This window comes from Perognathus longimembris, chromosome 22 (genome assembly GCF_023159225.1).
Source record: "Perognathus longimembris pacificus isolate PPM17 chromosome 22, ASM2315922v1, whole genome shotgun sequence".
NCBI lineage: Eukaryota > Metazoa > Chordata > Mammalia > Rodentia > Heteromyidae > Perognathus > Perognathus longimembris.
The window spans coordinates 23,441,056-23,458,553 of NC_063182.1; the positions used below are offsets into that span (position 1 = coordinate 23,441,056).

General features: G+C 50.8%; 2 protein-coding genes across 3 annotated transcripts; one reads left to right on the forward strand and one right to left on the reverse strand.

Moving 5' to 3' along the window:
- Positions 1–2,237: 2,237 nt before the first annotated feature.
- On the reverse strand, positions 2,238–3,185 carry LOC125339945 (translation initiation factor IF-2-like). The gene is made up of 2 exons (XM_048331308.1): positions 3,081–3,185; positions 2,238–2,951 (listed from the first exon to the last, which is right to left on the reverse strand). Exons 1-2 carry the CDS (start codon positions 3,183–3,185, stop codon positions 2,397–2,399), a joined length of 660 nt encoding a protein of 219 aa, XP_048187265.1. The 3' UTR covers positions 2,238–2,396.
- Positions 3,186–3,354: 169 nt separating this feature from the next.
- Positions 3,355–13,322, forward strand: Nr2f1 (nuclear receptor subfamily 2 group F member 1). Of its 2 annotated transcripts, none has more exons than XM_048331298.1 (3): positions 3,355–4,105; positions 6,622–7,149; positions 12,250–13,322. In XM_048331298.1, the coding sequence occupies exons 1-3, from the start codon at positions 3,649–3,651 to the stop codon at positions 12,528–12,530; spliced, it is 1,266 nt and encodes a 421-aa protein (XP_048187255.1). In that variant the 5' UTR covers positions 3,355–3,648; the 3' UTR covers positions 12,531–13,322. The 2 variants fall into 2 exon arrangements, with proteins under 2 accessions (XP_048187255.1, XP_048187256.1); XM_048331299.1 differs by lacking the exon at positions 3,355–4,105 and adding an exon at positions 5,394–5,885.
- The last annotated feature ends 4,176 nt before the right edge of the window (positions 13,323–17,498 follow it).

Consider the following 17,498-nt stretch of genomic DNA (forward strand, 5'->3'; position numbering starts at 1 on the left):
CCTCGGTGACCAACCAAATAAAACAACCCCAAACCCCAACACCCCTTCCCCTGCCCACCCAGCGTGGTGGGAGTCCACTGACTCCCCCCCCCCCCCAGTTTACCTGAGGGCGTCATGGAGCCCGGGACGCACGAGCAGAGCCAAACTTTTACGCTCTCCAGAGTCGAGGGGTGGGCGGACGAGCGCGACTCCCACGCCGGTGACGGCGGCGGCGGCTTTGTCACTCCGCGCCGCTCCGCGCCCGCCGGAGCCTGCCTAGGGGAGCGATCTCAGCACGAGGGGGGGGCGAGTGTGGGATTGGAGAATATGTAACTAATAGAAGTATCATTTTCCCCCCCAGTACGATCTTTCAAGGAAAAAAAATCCATTGAAAGAATTTTCAAAGTGCTTGTCTGGGTTTGGAGAAAAGGCACCGGCTGCCTGCGGGGAGGGGAGGAGGGACTTGGCTGCCTGCTCCCCGCCAGAGGCTCCCGTCCGCTAGGTGGCAGCCGGAGCCAGCGATTCCTGCAGGCCCCGCGGCGGAACCGCTCCTCCCGCCGGCCCCTCCTCCCGCGACCAATCACCTTCGGGAATGGGGTCTCGGTATCTTAACCTCCCCCATCACACTGGAGCGCGCGCGCGCGCGCACGCACACGCACGCACGCACACACACACACACACACACACACACACACACACTCCAGTTCTCTTTCCTTCTCTCCATTCTCCTCCCCTTCTCCTCCTTCCTTTGCTCTTTTCCTGAGACTCTGACTTGGCAGTACTAACAGCCCCCCCCCCAACAATGTGTGGACTTACTGTTTTATTGATCATTATGGAAGCATTGTTTGGAGTTCTTAACCTAGGCATTTAAATATATATATTTATATATATTAAAGAAGGAAACCCCGATTGATTTAAAAGTTTATTTTAGAATCATCTTTAGGATGCATAGGAAACCGTGGGTTGGCTTTAAATGTGTGGCAACAGCTGCAAATTTCGCGAGTGGCTTTGTCATAATTAAACCTTTAAAACTAAGATACATGTTGGATCAATATAAGAAGAGCCTATCTTTTCTCTTAAAAAGATATATAATAAGCAGAATCTAGAGTAGGATTAAGCTTTTATGAGAAACAAGAAAAATCATCCAAACTCAGAACATTTCACAAATCATTAAAATGATGGGTTTCATTCTCGTTAAAAAAATTTTTTTCTAATATTTTCAATGGCACTACCTTTACGCTCATAAATCTAATTTTAAAAACTTTTCAGATGAAATAAATATAATTTCTTTTTCGTCCTCGTTTTGTCAACCATCTCAAAGCATTCTCCCCTCTCCATCCCTTCCCCCCTCGTGTGTGTGTGTGTGTGTGTGTGTGTGTGTGACCATAGACGACCCATACTAATCAGGTCTCAGAGTAAATAGCAGCGCAGGGCGATCTCAATGTAAATTGCGCTTGTCAGAAGCACACCCCCCCCCTCACTTTCTCTCCTCCTCCCCTCGCCATCCCAGACTGTAGGTAGCTAAGAGGGAGGGGGAAAAAAAAAGAAAGAAAGGAAAAGAGGAGGGGGAGGGGCTGTCCAACCAATGGCGTGCAGGAGGCTTGGCTAACCTTAGCCTCCCATTTTCTCTCCCCCCTTATTCGGGGCTCTGACCAGTCAGTCGCCTTTGATTATCAGTTGCCAGCAGCCCTTCTCTTGGCTCCTTGACACGAGCTCCATATAAGGCAGCGATCTCCATAGAAACGTGTCAGTTTCAATAGTAGTGTCAAAGTTCACTATATACAGACATTCGCGCAGATCCCCCTTTCGGAAACATTGCTCTGCGAGTCCTCTCGTTTAAACGCATTCAATTTTTGGGTCTCTCTCTCTCTCTCTCTCTCTCTCTCTCTCTCTCTCTCTCTCTCTCTCTCTCTCTCTCTCTCTCTCTCCTCTCTCTCTCTCTCTCTCCTCTCTCCCCCCTCCTATCCTCTCTCTCTCACCCTCTCACCCTCTTTTCTCTCGCCCTCTACTCTCTCTCTCCCCTTCTCTTTTCTTACATATTCTACTAGTTGTTTCCCCTTCTCCTTCTTTCCTTTCTCTCCCTCCTTCTTGTCTCCTTTACTCCATTCCTGCAAAGAGAGAGGGCTAAACTTTAAAAAAAAAAATCCGAGGAGGAGGAGGCACCCCCTTCGTATTCTTCTTATCGTTATTTTATACATATATGATTTTTTTTGGAGGGAGGGTGTTGGTTCCCGGCTGAAGAGCACTTATTTAAAATACTAAAAAAAGAACATTTTTGGGCGATCTCCAGGGTTTTTTAACTAGCTCTGTGTGTTATAGCAGAAGAAGCAGAAGAAGGAGCAAGAAAGAGGAAGAGGATTATTTATTCGACCTACTTTGGATGTCTCTCTCGCTTTTTCTTTTTCCTTTTTTTTCAATTATTTTCTTCTGATTATTTTTTTTTTTTCTGTTTCGCTGTGAATTCGTCGCCGGCGTGAATTATCCCGTATTTTTCTCCCCCTTCCGTCACCTCCCGAAAGAAGAAGGCAGCGAGAGCCCGGCGCCACCGGCACAACAAAAAGAGCAAAGTGTGTGATCTTCCTCGCCGGCTGCCTCCCGCTCTCCAGCACTGCCTTCCTGAATGGCTGGCTGCGTCCGGCCCTGGACCTGGCCCCCCGACACCCGCGCGCCCTGATCGCCGCCAGCAGCCTCGCCCCGTGTCCGGCTCGGCTCACCCCGCTCCCTGCACTCCCGAGCCCCGGCGAGGGCTCCCGCCGGGACAGCGGCGGCGGCGCGGGCGGCCCGGGCCTCGGCTCGCGCTCGAGCAGCGGCTCCGACTCCAGCCCGGACTCCGGCCCCGGCCCCGGCCCCGGCCCCGCTCCTCCAGCGGCGCTCGCTGCAGCAGCTGAGGCGGCGGCTCCAGCGGCGCCGGCAGCCGCGACCTCCTCCTTCTCCTCCTCTGCCGCCGCCGCCTCCGCCCTCGCCGCCTTCCTCTATGTCGGTTCAGCCCGCGAGCTGCGCCTAGCCCGAGCGGCCAGCCGGCGGGCGGGCGCCCGGCGCGGGTGAGCGAGTGTGTGCGCGAGTGTGTGTGTGTGTGCGCGCGTGTGTGTGCGTGTGTGCGCGGGGGTGCGGGCGAGGCGGAGGGCGAGTGTGTGCGCGCGCCGTGGCCCATGCCCGCCGCCCCCGGCGCTGCGCCCCGCGCCGCTCCCGGCTGCCGCCTGTGCCATTTCTGATTTTGCAACTTGGGGAAGAAGAAAAAAGCGAGAGAAGGGAGCTTGCTCGCCGGGGGGTGGGGAGGGGGGGAAGAGAGCGCGGCCCCCCCAGGAACGGAGCGCGGGGGGGAGCGGGCGAGGGGAGCAGGGGTGTTGGGGGGGAGCCTGAGAGCCTGGGGGGGCTGCAAAAAGAGAGAAAGAAAACAGCAGGAACCACAACAAAACGCCAGCAGGGCGGGCGGGCGCGCAGCAGCAGCGGGGCGGCCGAGGCAGGAACGGCGGCAGCGGCGGCGGCGGCGGAGGCAGCGGCCGGTGCCCGGCTCGGGCTCGGCTCCCGCGACCCCGGGGCGCCCGGTGGGCCCCCCGCCCCCTCCCCCTCCCCCCTTCCCCTTCCCCTTCCCCTCCCAGCGCGCCCGCGCGCCCCGCGGCCCTCGGCGAGCAGCTCGGCTCCCCCCCAGCGCTCCCCGGGCCCAAAGATATGGCAATGGTAGTTAGCAGCTGGCGAGATCCGCAGGACGACGTGGCCGGGGGCAACCCCGGCGGCCCCAACCCCGCAGCGCAGGCAGCCCGCGGCGGCGGCGGCGCCGGCGAGCAGCAGCAGGCGGGCTCCGGCGCGCCGCACACGCCGCAGACCCCGGGCCAGCCTGGAGCGCCCGCCACCCCCGGCACGGCGGGGGACAAGGGCCAGGGCCCGCCTGGTTCGGGCCAGAGCCAGCAGCACATCGAGTGCGTGGTGTGCGGGGACAAGTCGAGCGGCAAGCACTACGGCCAATTCACCTGCGAGGGCTGCAAAAGTTTCTTCAAGAGGAGCGTCCGCAGGAACTTAACTTACACATGCCGTGCCAACAGGAACTGTCCCATCGACCAGCACCACCGCAACCAGTGCCAATACTGCCGCCTCAAGAAGTGCCTCAAAGTGGGCATGAGGCGGGAAGGTGAATATTTCTTCTCTGCTCTCCCCGCGCTTCACCCGCCTCCCTGGCTCTCTTTCTTTCTCTCTTGTCTGGGTGGCTGCTACACGGGCTTGGGGCTCCTGTGCTCCCGGCCGGTCCCAGCTTCCCCGATCCCCGCTCCCTTCCTCCCCCAAGCGTCCCCCCCCCTCCCCAGCTCGCTGCCGCTGCCTCCCCCTCCCGGCCTGCGCTCCTCTCCCCGGCTCCCCCACCCCGCCCGCTGCCTGCTTAGGATTGTGTCCCTGGAATCGTGAGCTGTGGCTTCAAATCCCCTCCCTTCCTCTGTTGGATGTGCTCGGTGTGTGTGTCTTTTCCCGCGTGTGCGTGAGGATGCTGGCATGAACTTGGGCTGGGGGGGGGGGCTTATTTTTACCCCAGAAAACTGTTTCTGTGTTTTCGTGGTGTGTTGGTGGTGTTATTATTGTTGTTGTTTTTCATTCCACTCCCTCCCCCCCTCCACTTCTGCACAGCCTTTATTTATCATGGGAGAGGGCTGGAGGCTGGAGGACCCTGAACCAGATTCCTTGCAGCCATGATCATCCTTTTGGAAGCTTAGCTGGGAAAAAGAGGAGTGAGATTTATTGCACTTGTAGGTCTAATTAGGGGGGAAGGGGGGCTCCTGGCCTGTTCACTGGCTCCCTCTCCTCCTCACGAGGCTGGGGCCGCCTCCTCCAGAGCTGTGGCCTTGTTTTCACCCTTCTACTTTGAAAGGAAAGTTTCTGACTGAACCCTGCTTTCATAGTAGTGTCATTTTTTTAAAGCATGATACTCGTTTTATTTCTTCATCAAACTCCACCCTCTGCTTAAATAAAGCATACAAATTACAATTTACAACGCCATTTACCAATCCCTCTGATTTGGTCATAATGCATAGACTGCAGCTGGCATGAGCTTCAACATCATTTAATCTTTACGTTGTATGGTGTTGTGTTTAAAAAAAACACAACTTTTGATGTTATATTTAGATATGCTTCATGTTCATGTGGCAAGAGATGCAGCACTTTTCTGATTAATTTATTTCGCGGTTTATAGTTAAAGTTTATCTCCTGACAATCATTGAAGAAGTCTTATAGTCAAATTAGTGAAGCAGTCAATTTTACAGAATGCAGATTACTCCTTCTTGTAATTGACTTTAAAATTATATTTTATATGCTACAAGGAAAGAAATTGAATTCCTTCAGATCTCAAGAAGAAGGCAAATATGACGACTTCATTTCTTGCTCCAGGGAGATTTTGTAGGCATCTGAAGGGGGGGAAAAAAGACAACTTTGAATTGTGCTCTCATTTAATTGAAAAATAACTGCCAAGTTCAAAACTATAATTAGAAAAAAAAGTATTCTGCCATTATGCTTCAAGAGCTTAAATTACACTGGAACTTGTGTTGAAATTAGAATCAAAAGAAACTTAAGAAAATGCTATACAACCTGAAATAAGACAGCTACATGGACATGGACATATCTATATTAATTTGTTGGGGGAGAGAGTTTAGTAGCCCTAACTTTTCGTGAAGTTGTCTTTGTTTACCTGGCAATTTAAAATGCTGGCACTGTTGAAGTAAAACATACACATTAAAAAAAAAAACTTTGGTCAGCTTTAAGAACTCAAAGCATGCTTACGTTTTGCATTCAGATGGTTAATGAATCCAGTGTTTTCGCAGTTGCAAGCTCCTGCGCTCACTGTGCAAAAGCTGGCTGCAGGTTGCAGTGCACGGCTCAGGACAGACATTAATTGTATTTCCCACTTTTTTCAATAATGTTTGGCTACTGTAAGTTCAACTTTTCTCTTGAATTTTTTTCATTTTCTGTTGCTTTTAATAGTGAGAACTTCATATGGGGCGACCAGGAAGAGGGGAGAAGAGAGGGGTGGAGGGTACTTGTTCTCAAAAGTTGTAAATGGTTAGTAGAGGGTGTAACGTGGGGTGTCTTTTAAGGGTAATTCTGTAATATTTTTGGAAAATTTGGTAACATTTTGTGAGTAAAATGCTGCTTATTTTTTTGTGCAAATGAAGAGGCCGCCAGGCATTTGTCTTTAACCACAACCTTTCTCAGGTCTCTCTCTCTCTCTCTCTCTCTCTCTCTCTCTCTCTCTCTCTCTCTCTCTCTCTCTCTCTCTCTCTCTCTCTCTCTGATTTGGTTCATTCTGGGGGTGAGTGGGGTTGCATTTATTTATTTATGTGTTCCTCCTTCCTAGCCCAGGGATTGGGGGGCACTTTCTGGGCCTCGCCAAGCTCGGGGCCCTGCTGTCAGGCCTAGTTCCCCCGCGGCTGAGGTGGCCCGGGGTGAAGGCTGTGTGGACACCCTGAGCACCGACCTGGAGGGGCTCGCCCCGGATCTCCTGGCAGAGGGGGCAGTGACTGCGAAGCAGCGGGCCAGGACGGGCCGGGCCGGGGCGCGTGGGGCTGCGAGAGGAGCCGCTGCATTGTGTGGGGTGCGCTGTGGCTCGGCGATGTTTGCAAGCCCTCTGGATGCACATTGCCTCTTTTCTCTCTTTCTTTTTGTCAGCGGTTCAGCGAGGAAGAATGCCTCCAACCCAGCCCAACCCCGGCCAGTACGCACTCACCAACGGGGACCCTCTCAATGGCCACTGCTACCTGTCGGGCTACATCTCGCTGCTGCTGCGCGCCGAGCCCTACCCCACGTCGCGCTATGGCAGCCAGTGCATGCAGCCCAACAACATCATGGGCATCGAGAACATCTGTGAGCTGGCCGCGCGCCTGCTCTTCAGCGCCGTCGAGTGGGCCCGCAACATCCCCTTCTTCCCGGATCTGCAGATCACCGACCAGGTGTCCCTGCTCCGCCTCACCTGGAGCGAGCTGTTCGTGCTCAACGCGGCCCAGTGCTCCATGCCCCTGCACGTGGCGCCGCTGCTGGCCGCCGCCGGCCTGCACGCCTCGCCCATGTCCGCCGACCGCGTCGTGGCCTTCATGGACCACATCCGCATCTTTCAGGAACAGGTGGAGAAGCTCAAGGCGCTGCACGTCGACTCGGCCGAGTACAGCTGCCTCAAAGCCATCGTGCTGTTCACGTCAGGTGAGGCTGCGGCCGCGGGGAGGGCGGGCTGCGCCGGGCGCCGGCGCCCCGGCCGCGCCGAGCCGGGCCGCCCCGCGCCTCCGGAGGCTGCGCCGCGGCCTTCGCCGGACCTCGGCCCCGGCCGGGCTCCGCGGCCTCGGCGCGGGGACGCTGCGGCCCTGCTGCTGCCATCTTGGGCGGGCGCTGGTGCGGGAGCCGAGGCGGCGCGGGGCCGGCCGGCCGGAGGCCTGGTCCCGACCGCCCGGCCCCCCGCGCGCTGGGGCGAGCGCGCGTCTGGGGAGTGGGGGAGGCGGTGTTGTGTGTGGGGCTGGCTGGCTGCGCGTGTGTGCGAGGTGCGTGTGCCTGTGTGTGGTGTGCGTGTGTGTGTGTGTGTACGTGTATGTGTGAGCCAGAGCTGAGCTTTTCTGGGGGAGGAGAGCGAAGGGAAAAAAGGTGGGAATGTGGCTTCCTACTCTGTGTGGCACGCTCCCTGGATGAGTTTCCCGACAGAAAAGAGACCCAGAAAGAGGAGGACAGAGAAGAATACCCACAAATAAATCATAAATAATCCCGCTTTATTGCTGCCTGATTTCCCCTTATCGGAAACCATTCATGTTTGCAGTTGCTGAGGTTATTGAGGGTCGTAAAAAACGGATTCGATCTAAACAAGAAAGATAAAAAACAAAAGCAATATTGTAGAACCCGCAAGCAGGAGAGATTCTTGGCCTGGAGATAAATTTCACAGCTATGCAAACCACGCCAAACCTTGGAAATGTACAAGAGTGCCTTAAAAATATGAAATTAAGTGTAGGCGGTAGTAACACGCATGTTAACAATTTCTCTTATGATAGATGGTTCAAATTAACTTCAAGGAAAGTGCATTAATGTTGCCTTTGAAGGTCTCTGGTCTAAGGCTCAGAGAATGCTACCCGCCTTTTATTATTGTAACCTGCAAGAGGGAAACATATAAACACCCTGGACAGCAGGTAATGGGGTGGGGGGAGATATAAACAAAGCCAGAAAGGAGACTCATGAGGAACTGAGCTCCTTAGACTGAGGCTTGGACCCTGCCCACTGAGTATATGGTTAGCTGCAGTTTTACCACCATTATTGGCACCATTGTTTTTAATTCCTCTATTCAGAGAACAAATAAAGCCTTCTAATAAATCTATCCGAGAGCCAGGCCCTCCAAAGGGCAAATTAAAACCATTCTTGGGCAGAGATGGCCAAACGTCTTTCCCAAAGCCTAGTTGAACAGTAAGTGGTGGTATAATCTATCAATATTTCTTGGCTTTCATGCATGAAGAATCGTATTTACATTGTATTAAAATGACTCTTAAATTTGCACAATATTGTAATGTAGCAAATGTAGTATTAATATCGATCTGAACAGCAGATAATTTATTTAGACAAGGGAGGCTCATTTGTATGCAGGGTGGCCAGAGCCATGGACTTGGACTGCCCCCCTTTTACTTTCAGTGCAAATGCAGGTCCGCCAGTAAGAGAGGGAGTTTTCTTTGCAAGAGGATAAAGTGGGAACCTTAAAACAAATGGAAGATTTATTGAATAGCCTCCTCGGTGTTTGAATGCATTTTATCTTAATAAGTCTTCTTGATGGAAACGTGTTTTTCAAAAGTGACAAAGAGTCTGGGAAGCAGCGACCAGGCTCCTTTAGCTCTGGCAGGCCTGGGGCCTGGCTGGCTTTCCACTACCAGGCTCTTTAGCCAAATTCATCAGGAACCAAGCCAGTGTCAGAGAAGCTGGGGTTTTACAAATCTCATCCAGAGAGGTGTCTTGAAACAGAAATGTGACTTGGAGCTGGACAGAAGTCTTCTCAAGAAAGCTCTCTCCTCTCCTGTCCCAGTTCCCCCTAAGGTTCTTTGAACACCCTTGACTTTGCTGATCCCATGCCCTTTCTCAGAGAGAGGGGACGACTGTGCAGCCTGCAAGGAGCCCTGTGGAATTATTCATGATTTTCTTTTTTAACTTTTCATGCTAAAACATTCCTATGAAAAGTAGTCCTTTTTAAAAAAAAAAGTTTTGCAAAGAAGTTTCTTGGACCAAGTCTGAAGGTGCAAGGAGTGCTTAAAAGTGAACAATAACATTATTTGGTGGAAGAATGCATCCAGAATATGTGGAAATTGAAATAGAGCTGTCAGTAGTAATTCACCCTCCCCTCCATACAACACATTTCCACTTTTGACTAAACTTGTTTTGATTGCCAGCCAGAAGGGAATTCATGGTAAGCCTTCTCAAAGTCATCCAACTTTTAAGCAAACTTTGAGTGATGGAAAAGACAGTTTTAGACATATTGTCCAATGTAGTTTGCTCTGGCTAAGTATTTGAAGCTGGCACGGGGATCCCCATGGTGGTTTTCACATTTGGCCTCCGGATGGTATGTTTAATCCTTAATATTCTGGACAGCATCCAAAGACTAGGTCGTGACCTGAACTTACTTTAAAAAAAAGATTACTTAATTCATATACCTCAATATTCCTTCAAATAAATGAGACTGTCTTTGAAAAGAGCCATCTAGTTAACATAAATACAATAAATCCATTTTCAGCACAATAATAACTTTGATTTCTAGTTATGGCAGCTGATTACATCTATATTTCCTGAACACTAAACTCTTCTGAATGCACAACATGAAATACATTCTCTGCACTACAAAGGCTAAGCCGGGAGGGCCTGAGCAGTAATGGTTATTTATTTACATAATTTCTTTTCCATACACTGTGGAAGAAATATTGAGGGTTCCCACATTGACACTACCATATAAAAAGTGAGACATGGATTTTGTACATTCCATCTCCTCTCCTTATCTGAAGTATAACTCATGGTGTGTAAATATGTATTGCATCATATCCCCTGCTCACCTAGCTTATCCACCAAACCCACCAATTAATTGATTTGAGAGTTCATACCCATGTGTGTCCACAATTAGGAGAATCCTGTCACAGGAGAATAAGTGAACACTCAGTGTAGAAGCCAGGCCAGCACTGGGGCTTCTGCTGGAGAGAGGTCGCAGGGCTGCCTAACTGGTAGCTGGCAGGCAGGCCTAGCTACAGGAAAGGCATTCTACCCCCAAGAAGAAAAGAAATGGAAGCGGCCAGCACAGGGCCCATACCGAACTTCACAGGGCTTGTCCCTCTCGGAGCGTCCTAACTTGAAGTTCAGAAAGTGATTTTTACTTGAAGAACTGTAATCCTAAGTATCAGGTCATTGTTTTATTGACCTGGGGAGATGCCGTATGGATCTTTAAAAGAATCTGCTGGGACATCAGTGAGTTCTTTTCACATTTCATTGTGTGGCTGAGAGGAATGCATGGCATAAGGATCAGATAGTGCGTGTAAAGCAAGATATGTGTAAATATGGGTCTGTACATTGATCATTCAGTGGGGCCATTTTAGTGAGCAAAGCCAAAAGCTGCCCTCAGAGTTCTCTTTCTAAGCAGTGAAGCCCCAAAGACCTCCTGTACTGGCTCATAAAACCTCACTGGCTCCCCAACTCAGGTAGCATGGATGCATGCACCCAGCTGGCTGGAGCAATTAGACATCTCTGAGGAGCTCAGTTTGGATCTGGGGTCAAAGGAAAACTTGCCTCAGAAGTTCTTAAATTATTACTAGTTTTATTTGTATTTTTGCTGGAGGCCACATCCTTGAAGATGAAGGTATTAGAATGCTTTGTGAATCCTAGTTCTTAAAACACAAGGACAGAAAACTCCCAAACTCAGGAGACACCAGTATTGCTTTGAATCATTTGTTGTGTCTTCTTGGGGTCACTTTTGGCCAATCACAGTCATGTGGTGTCCTTTTGGGGGCATTGCTATACATGAATTCTCCCCCAGATTTCCATATTAGCAAACTCTGTCTTTGATCTTTAGTCGACCTCCTGACCAAGGGCTCTTCTGTGATCCTGATTTAAAAATTTATTATTAATATAGAAACAGTATGGGTATATGACTAAAAAGGAAACCCTCACTCACTCTCTTCCTCTGATTCTATTTGCTTACCTCTAGTTGATTAATAGAGTATATTCTGTGGTCTTGAAATATTTTTAGAGGACCAAGCAGGACATTGGTTGTGATTATATAAACACATAGAGTTGAGATGCCATAATTGTATAGAGGTGCCTTTTTCTCCCTTGGTCCTGCCCCAGGAAACCGATCTCCTAAATCCTTCCTTAATTCCCCACTCCCCTAGGTCTGAGATAGCTGCTACTGCTGCCTCTAACCCAGCTTTGTGTCTGATCACTGAGGATGTTTCCTTTCCACAGCCTGGAGTAACTGAGCCACATTTCTTTCTGATTATTATACAGCTTACAGAGATGTGACCAATTTTCAATTACTTGATCTAAGGCACAGATAGTAGTGTACATTCTCACTGAGGATTTGTTGCAGAATCCTTGTGTGCATAGATAGTGGATCTTAAATCCTATATTGCAAAAGCCTAGACTTGATCTGATTCTGGGTACTGGCAGCCCAAGAATCCTTACCACTGCCACGTGTGTTCACTACACAATCTCCATTCTCCTTGAGCGTTCTGGTTGAGGTCATTTGGGTCTGAGAGATGACTCCAAGAAGTCTTTAAGAACTGCCTGCAGGTTGCTTATTTTTGAGGGGTCTTGAACACCCCAAAATCAGGAGCAGAGGAGACAAAAATCCTGCGTTTAATGAGCACAGCTAGAAAGATGCTCCCCTGCAGGCGAGAACAGGTTGCTACACACTGCAAACATGGCTCCAGCATCGTACATTATTTAACCCAAAGGTGAAAGAAGAAAAACAAAGAGGCTAGAGAGGTTGCTGCCTCTTCATGTATATGCATCTCTCTCCTCCTCCCCTAGGCTAGGTGGGGTGTGTGTGTGTGTGTGTGTGTGTGTGTGTGTGTGTGTGTGTGTGTGTGTGATTTATTTTATTTGTATAGGGGCAAGGGGAAGAGAATTGTAAAGAAGAAAGCAAGAAGGGAGGATTTCTTTTTTTTTCTTTGATTTCTTCTTTTTACCTTTTCTCCTTAAAAAAAAAAAGTAGTAATAATGGCATGTTGTTTGTCCCCTTGTTGCTCACTGGCCTAACCATGTGTCGCCTTTCCCTGTCTCTTCCTCCTGTGGCTGCTCTGGCAGATGCCTGTGGCCTGTCAGATGCCGCCCACATCGAGAGCCTGCAGGAAAAGTCGCAGTGTGCATTGGAAGAATATGTGAGGAGCCAGTACCCCAACCAGCCCAGCCGCTTCGGCAAACTGCTGCTGCGACTGCCCTCCCTGCGCACAGTGTCCTCCTCTGTCATTGAGCAGCTCTTCTTCGTCCGCTTGGTAGGTAAAACCCCCATCGAAACTCTCATCCGAGATATGTTACTGTCTGGGAGCAGCTTCAACTGGCCTTACATGTCCATCCAGTGCTCCTAGACCTTGGGCACTTCCCACCTTCCCTTGCTCCCCCTAGAGACTCAGAGGACTCGCCCAGGCCAAGGACCCCAAAGCCTCGGGTAACTGGTGAGGTGACCAGGCAAGCCAGCCGAGGGGGAGGAGGGCTGGGGACAGAAGCAGTCACTCTGCAAAAACTGCATCCTGAGCTGCAAACTAGGAAAAACAAAAAAAAAAGAGACTCTTTTAGGATCAGATCTGTGAGCACGTTGGAAAGGAAAGAAAAGAAAAAGGATTTTGTGTCTGGTGGGAAAATGAAAAAATAATAAAAACAAGCAAGAGAGGACCATGAAAATTTTAATAAAATAGAAGGAGACTGATGGACCTTCCAGGATTTATTGTGGATGGATGTGGATATATTCTGTACAGAAAACAACACATATGGAAGTGGACTGAATCCTATGTAGACACACACAGACACACACACATACACACACACACTGAACATTGTTATTCATTTTGTAAAATACTAGTCTTTATTTTCATTTTTGTAAAATTTAAACATCGTATGCGCATAAAGAAAAAAGGAAACAAGAATTAGGGGAAAATAACATTTTCCAAATAATTATAAAAATTGTCCTGTGTCTATGTATCTATATCTGTTTTGTATTTTTTTCTGGTTCCAAACCAGATTTCCTGTGATTCTATACTAATAATTTTGATATAACCCTTTGCTTCTTATAATGAGTGCGATATATGTTGTCGAGGCTGTTCTTCAAGAATTAAAATTGAAGTGAAAATTTAAACAAAAATAAAAGAATTTAGCAAAATCCATGTGTCTGGTTGCTTGACCTGTGTCTCAGTGCAGAAACCCTTCTTGGTTAATTTCTACCTGTACAAACATAAGGGTTTTGGGGTGTTGTTTTTGTTTTTGTTTTGGCAGGGGGACGGCATTTGAGGTTCAAGACCACATTGGCTATATTCATTTCTTAAAAGTAGCTCTTGCCTTGGTTTTGTAAGTGTCAGGGGCCAGGCTTCGCCTAGGCTGTGGTCTGTGGAGAGGACAGGGAGGCTGGGTCATGGACTTCGTGGGGGCTGAGGGCAGCCCTGTGCCCAGCGGGGTGGGAACACCAGCCAGAGTCTCTAGGCATTAAGCATCTGGTCACTTCGCCTGTTTTAATGACCAAGCGCCAGCACTGGGAGCCTGAATAGAGTTGGGAACTTGTGGGAGAGGTTTTGGAGAGGCATGCAAGGAGAGAAGCAGAAAAGGAGAAGAGGAGATGGTCACTCAGATGCTTCTGAACCCAGGACAATGGATGGCAGCCAGCAGCTGGAGGGCCTGACTCTCCTCAGGGCAGGAAGACAGAGCTGGGGCCTCAGAAATTTGAGTTCGAACTTTGCTTCCTTGTATGATCCCCTGAAGATGTCCGTGCAGTGCCCTCTCCTCCAGTTCCTGTCACAAGGGCTCCCAGAAGGGTCTTGATCACCCAGTCTTTGAACAGAAGTCTCATCCCCCTCCCCCGGCCCCGTGTGGCACTTGGGGGGGGCGGTGGACCTGGAACCTAGGAGTAGTTGTCAGGAAGCTGAGTGGGAGTGATTTCTTCCCAGACTCGCCAGTCAGGTCGAAGCAGCCCTTGAAGGGCAGAAACCTCCCCTTGGGGCGGCTAGTTGGGTGTGCGTGGGGGGCAGCTCTCTGTAACAGCTTTCGGAGCATGAATGTTTTATAGGATCTGAGCTGGAGCTGTGAGAACACATACTGCCAAGGGAGCTCTTTCTTAACGTATTAATAAAGCCAGATCTTTAAAAATAACACCCCTCACACCCTTCCCTCCCCTCCCCCCCCCCCCCAGCCCAGACAGGCCCCGGATGAGGCGAGAGCTTCAGTTTCAGAAGTCACTGGCAATCTTTTCCTTTCAATATTCTGTCTGGAAGTCTCCAGGTTCTTCCCACCCCAAAATGCATTAATGAGCTCCTACATTCCAACCCGCCTGAGATTTTTAGTATTCTGGGTATCACATCGCCTGTGCAGAGGGGGGCTCACTGTGGAGATGTTACTGTGGGGTCCGAAAAGCCAAAGCAAGCCCCTTGCCAACAGCTGGACTGGGGCAGCTAGGTAGGCACTGTGGGAAGCCTTTAGGTAGCTAATACCACCCCATCCCGGCCACCTCCTTTGTACCACACCCAGAAATATAATTGGATTCAGCTTGACTCTCTACAGGTTGGACATCACAACAGGAAGGTACCAGGCGAGCTTGTATTTAATCCAGACCACATCGCAAGAACTATTGAGGAACCCTCCTAGGTTGACTTGAGGCACAGTGTGGGGGTGGGGTGGGGGGGCTGCAGCTAGGGCGCTGGGGGGGAGGGGAGGCAAGCTGCTTCTTGGAGCTCACGGGTCTTTCCTGCTTTACTTGAAATGAGATGTAAATATATTCATTACAATGTGATCCCTCTGATGAAAACAGATAAACATTTTTGTAGGTCGAAAACATACTTTTCAATTAATTTCAATATGGAGGCCTAAACACCAGCTCAAGGCTGAGCAAGCACTGAGAGGCCAGGCCCCAGGTCCAGGAGGCTCTTGCTGGTGTAGGGAGGTGACAGTGGCGACTCTTGCTTCAGAGAGAGATGCACAGCATTGCCCATGGCCTGGGGAATCCGGACGGCCTTTCTAGGGCCAGAGCCTCAGCCCAGACAACTTGCATAATGAGAGGCCTCCCCGAGGTCTCACGGTCTCCCTTGTGAAAGCCCCTAGGAGCCAGGAAAACCTGGAGCTGAGGGAAAGAGGAGCAGAGGGGACTCCAGCTCTTTTTAGGGTCCTGGATCATGCTTTCTTCTGTTACTCTTTTGATGGCAGGGATGGTCCTCATGCGCATTACACAAGGAGATCTGTGGGGGGGCTCGTGGGGGGGGAGCTCAGGGGTCATTGTGTGTTGGTGCTGGACACGACGGCAGTGGCAGCGACAGCGGTAACCCAAAAGCTTTCCTCTAAGGGAAAGTTTGAAAGACAGGAGGGAAGAGCCTAACCGCAGGTGGACCTTCGGACAACCAGGACGCCCCTCGCTCGCCCTCTGCTCGGAGCCCGCCGCAGGCTTCCGCCGGCTCCCGGCTGGGCTGATTCCTGGGTGTTTCTGGGAGGCTGAGGGGGGGAGGTCTGAGGTTGGCCCAGGACCTGGGCAGGAGGTGAGGTGGAGCAGGTGGAAGCTGCCTCTGCCTGGGTGGCCGCCAGGAGGTCGCTGAACACGGAGCCCCCCTTCATGACAGGCGCCAGGGGGAGCCGTGGATCCCCGGTGTGAGGCTGCTGGCTTGGGAGGCCAGAAGGTGGCCCAGAGCTTGGGAGAATCACACTGGGGGAACTGGGCGTGACAGGAGCAGGGGTTCCCAGAGAGCCACAGGAAATACAGCCAGAGGTTTGGAGTTGAAGAGCACCATGCAAAGAAAGGCACCTTTCCTTTCCAAACTACCTATGACCAAGCAAGGCCTATCTGCTTCTCTAGTCCAAACACTTGCTGGACAACTGAGAACTTGAATGGCTTTGAAGCCGATTACAAAAGGCCACCACACGCTTTGCTGGAAACAGAAGAAAGCCCATGTCAGGACGCGCTCTCCTCCGAGGGGAGGGGCTGCACCTTTGGGCTCCATTTGAGACCTGGCACCCATACGGGCCAGTGCGGCCCCGCTGATCCTCTCCCAGCCCACCCGTCCCAACCTAGATGCAAAGAAGCCCGAAGGTGAAGACGTGGGTCTCTCGGTGTACCAGAACCACCTCAATTTTTCCAACTCTACCCCTCAGATTTTTTGGGGTGCTCTGTCTTGGGCATCGAAAGGGTCTTTATAGGCTTCCGGAGGCCTGACCTCTCAGCTTTGTGCCGAAGAATCTGGAGCCTGGAGGTTCACTTGTTCACTTGGAGCATACAAAAGAAGAGTTTATTTTCTTAAAAACAACAACAAGAGCCAACTTTGTCTTTTTCCTTCACTCTTCTTTATAGTTCCCACAGTGACTGCATTGACTCCTGAGCGCTTTGTGATTCCTTAGAACCACACACCTGAATGTGTCTGCACATAAGAGACCACAAGACCCGGGGGGAGGGAGCCGAGGGAGGGGGTGTAAGTGGGAACTAATAAAACTCACGTTAAAGAGGCTGCTCAGGACCGGTGGCGGCACTGGGCGGTTTCCTTAGGAAACCAAAGAGTGTATTCCTAAATGAGTTAAAGACACATTTACCTCTGTCGTGTTCTATTCATCAACCCACAAGTTGAAAGTTCCTAACATGAAACTATTTGTTTGCTTACACAAGCAGCTGGGTGCAATTTCACGTCTGAGATATCTATCTGAAAGCGCCTCTCATTTATTATCTCTTCCTGTCAGTGAATCTATTTTCCAGCACCCCTCCCCCATTTTTGAGTTTATTTCTTTATTTGTGATGGGACATCATAGCCCAGGGGGGACCTGCGGCCCCTGAAACACCCCCCAGGGAAGCGTGGCTCCCCAGGTAGAGTCTGCAGCAGCCCAGGGCGTGTGGACTTGAAAGCAGCGGCAGCCCACCCCACCAGGCCCCAGCTAATCCCAGCCGCTGGTGGGAGAGCTAGGGTGTGGTTCGGGCAGTGGGTGGGCCTCACCGACTCAGCTGAGCCGCCTTTCCGCTTGAGAGCCGCCGGCTCACACTCCCAGTGGAAGCTGCAACCACCTGTTCCAGGGGGAGATAGAGGTGCAGTGTGCGGAGTGGGGGAGGCAGTGGGAGGGGAGCCAGGAGACTTTCCCAGAGATGCCTTCGGATTTGAGAGATGGTGTCACAAAGCCTCACCTAATCCCATGGGGCCAATTTCTTCTTCTGGGGCCCAGCCTGGAGTGAGTAACCAAGATGTAAATAGTTGCCTGATGGATTGGGGGAGGGGGCAGCGCATTTATTGTGTGTTTGAGGGGAGAAGGCTGCACGTGGTTTCAATTTTGAAGCACAAAGAAATAACATGCAATGCAGAAAATAGGTTTATGAATGTAATTGAGAGAAA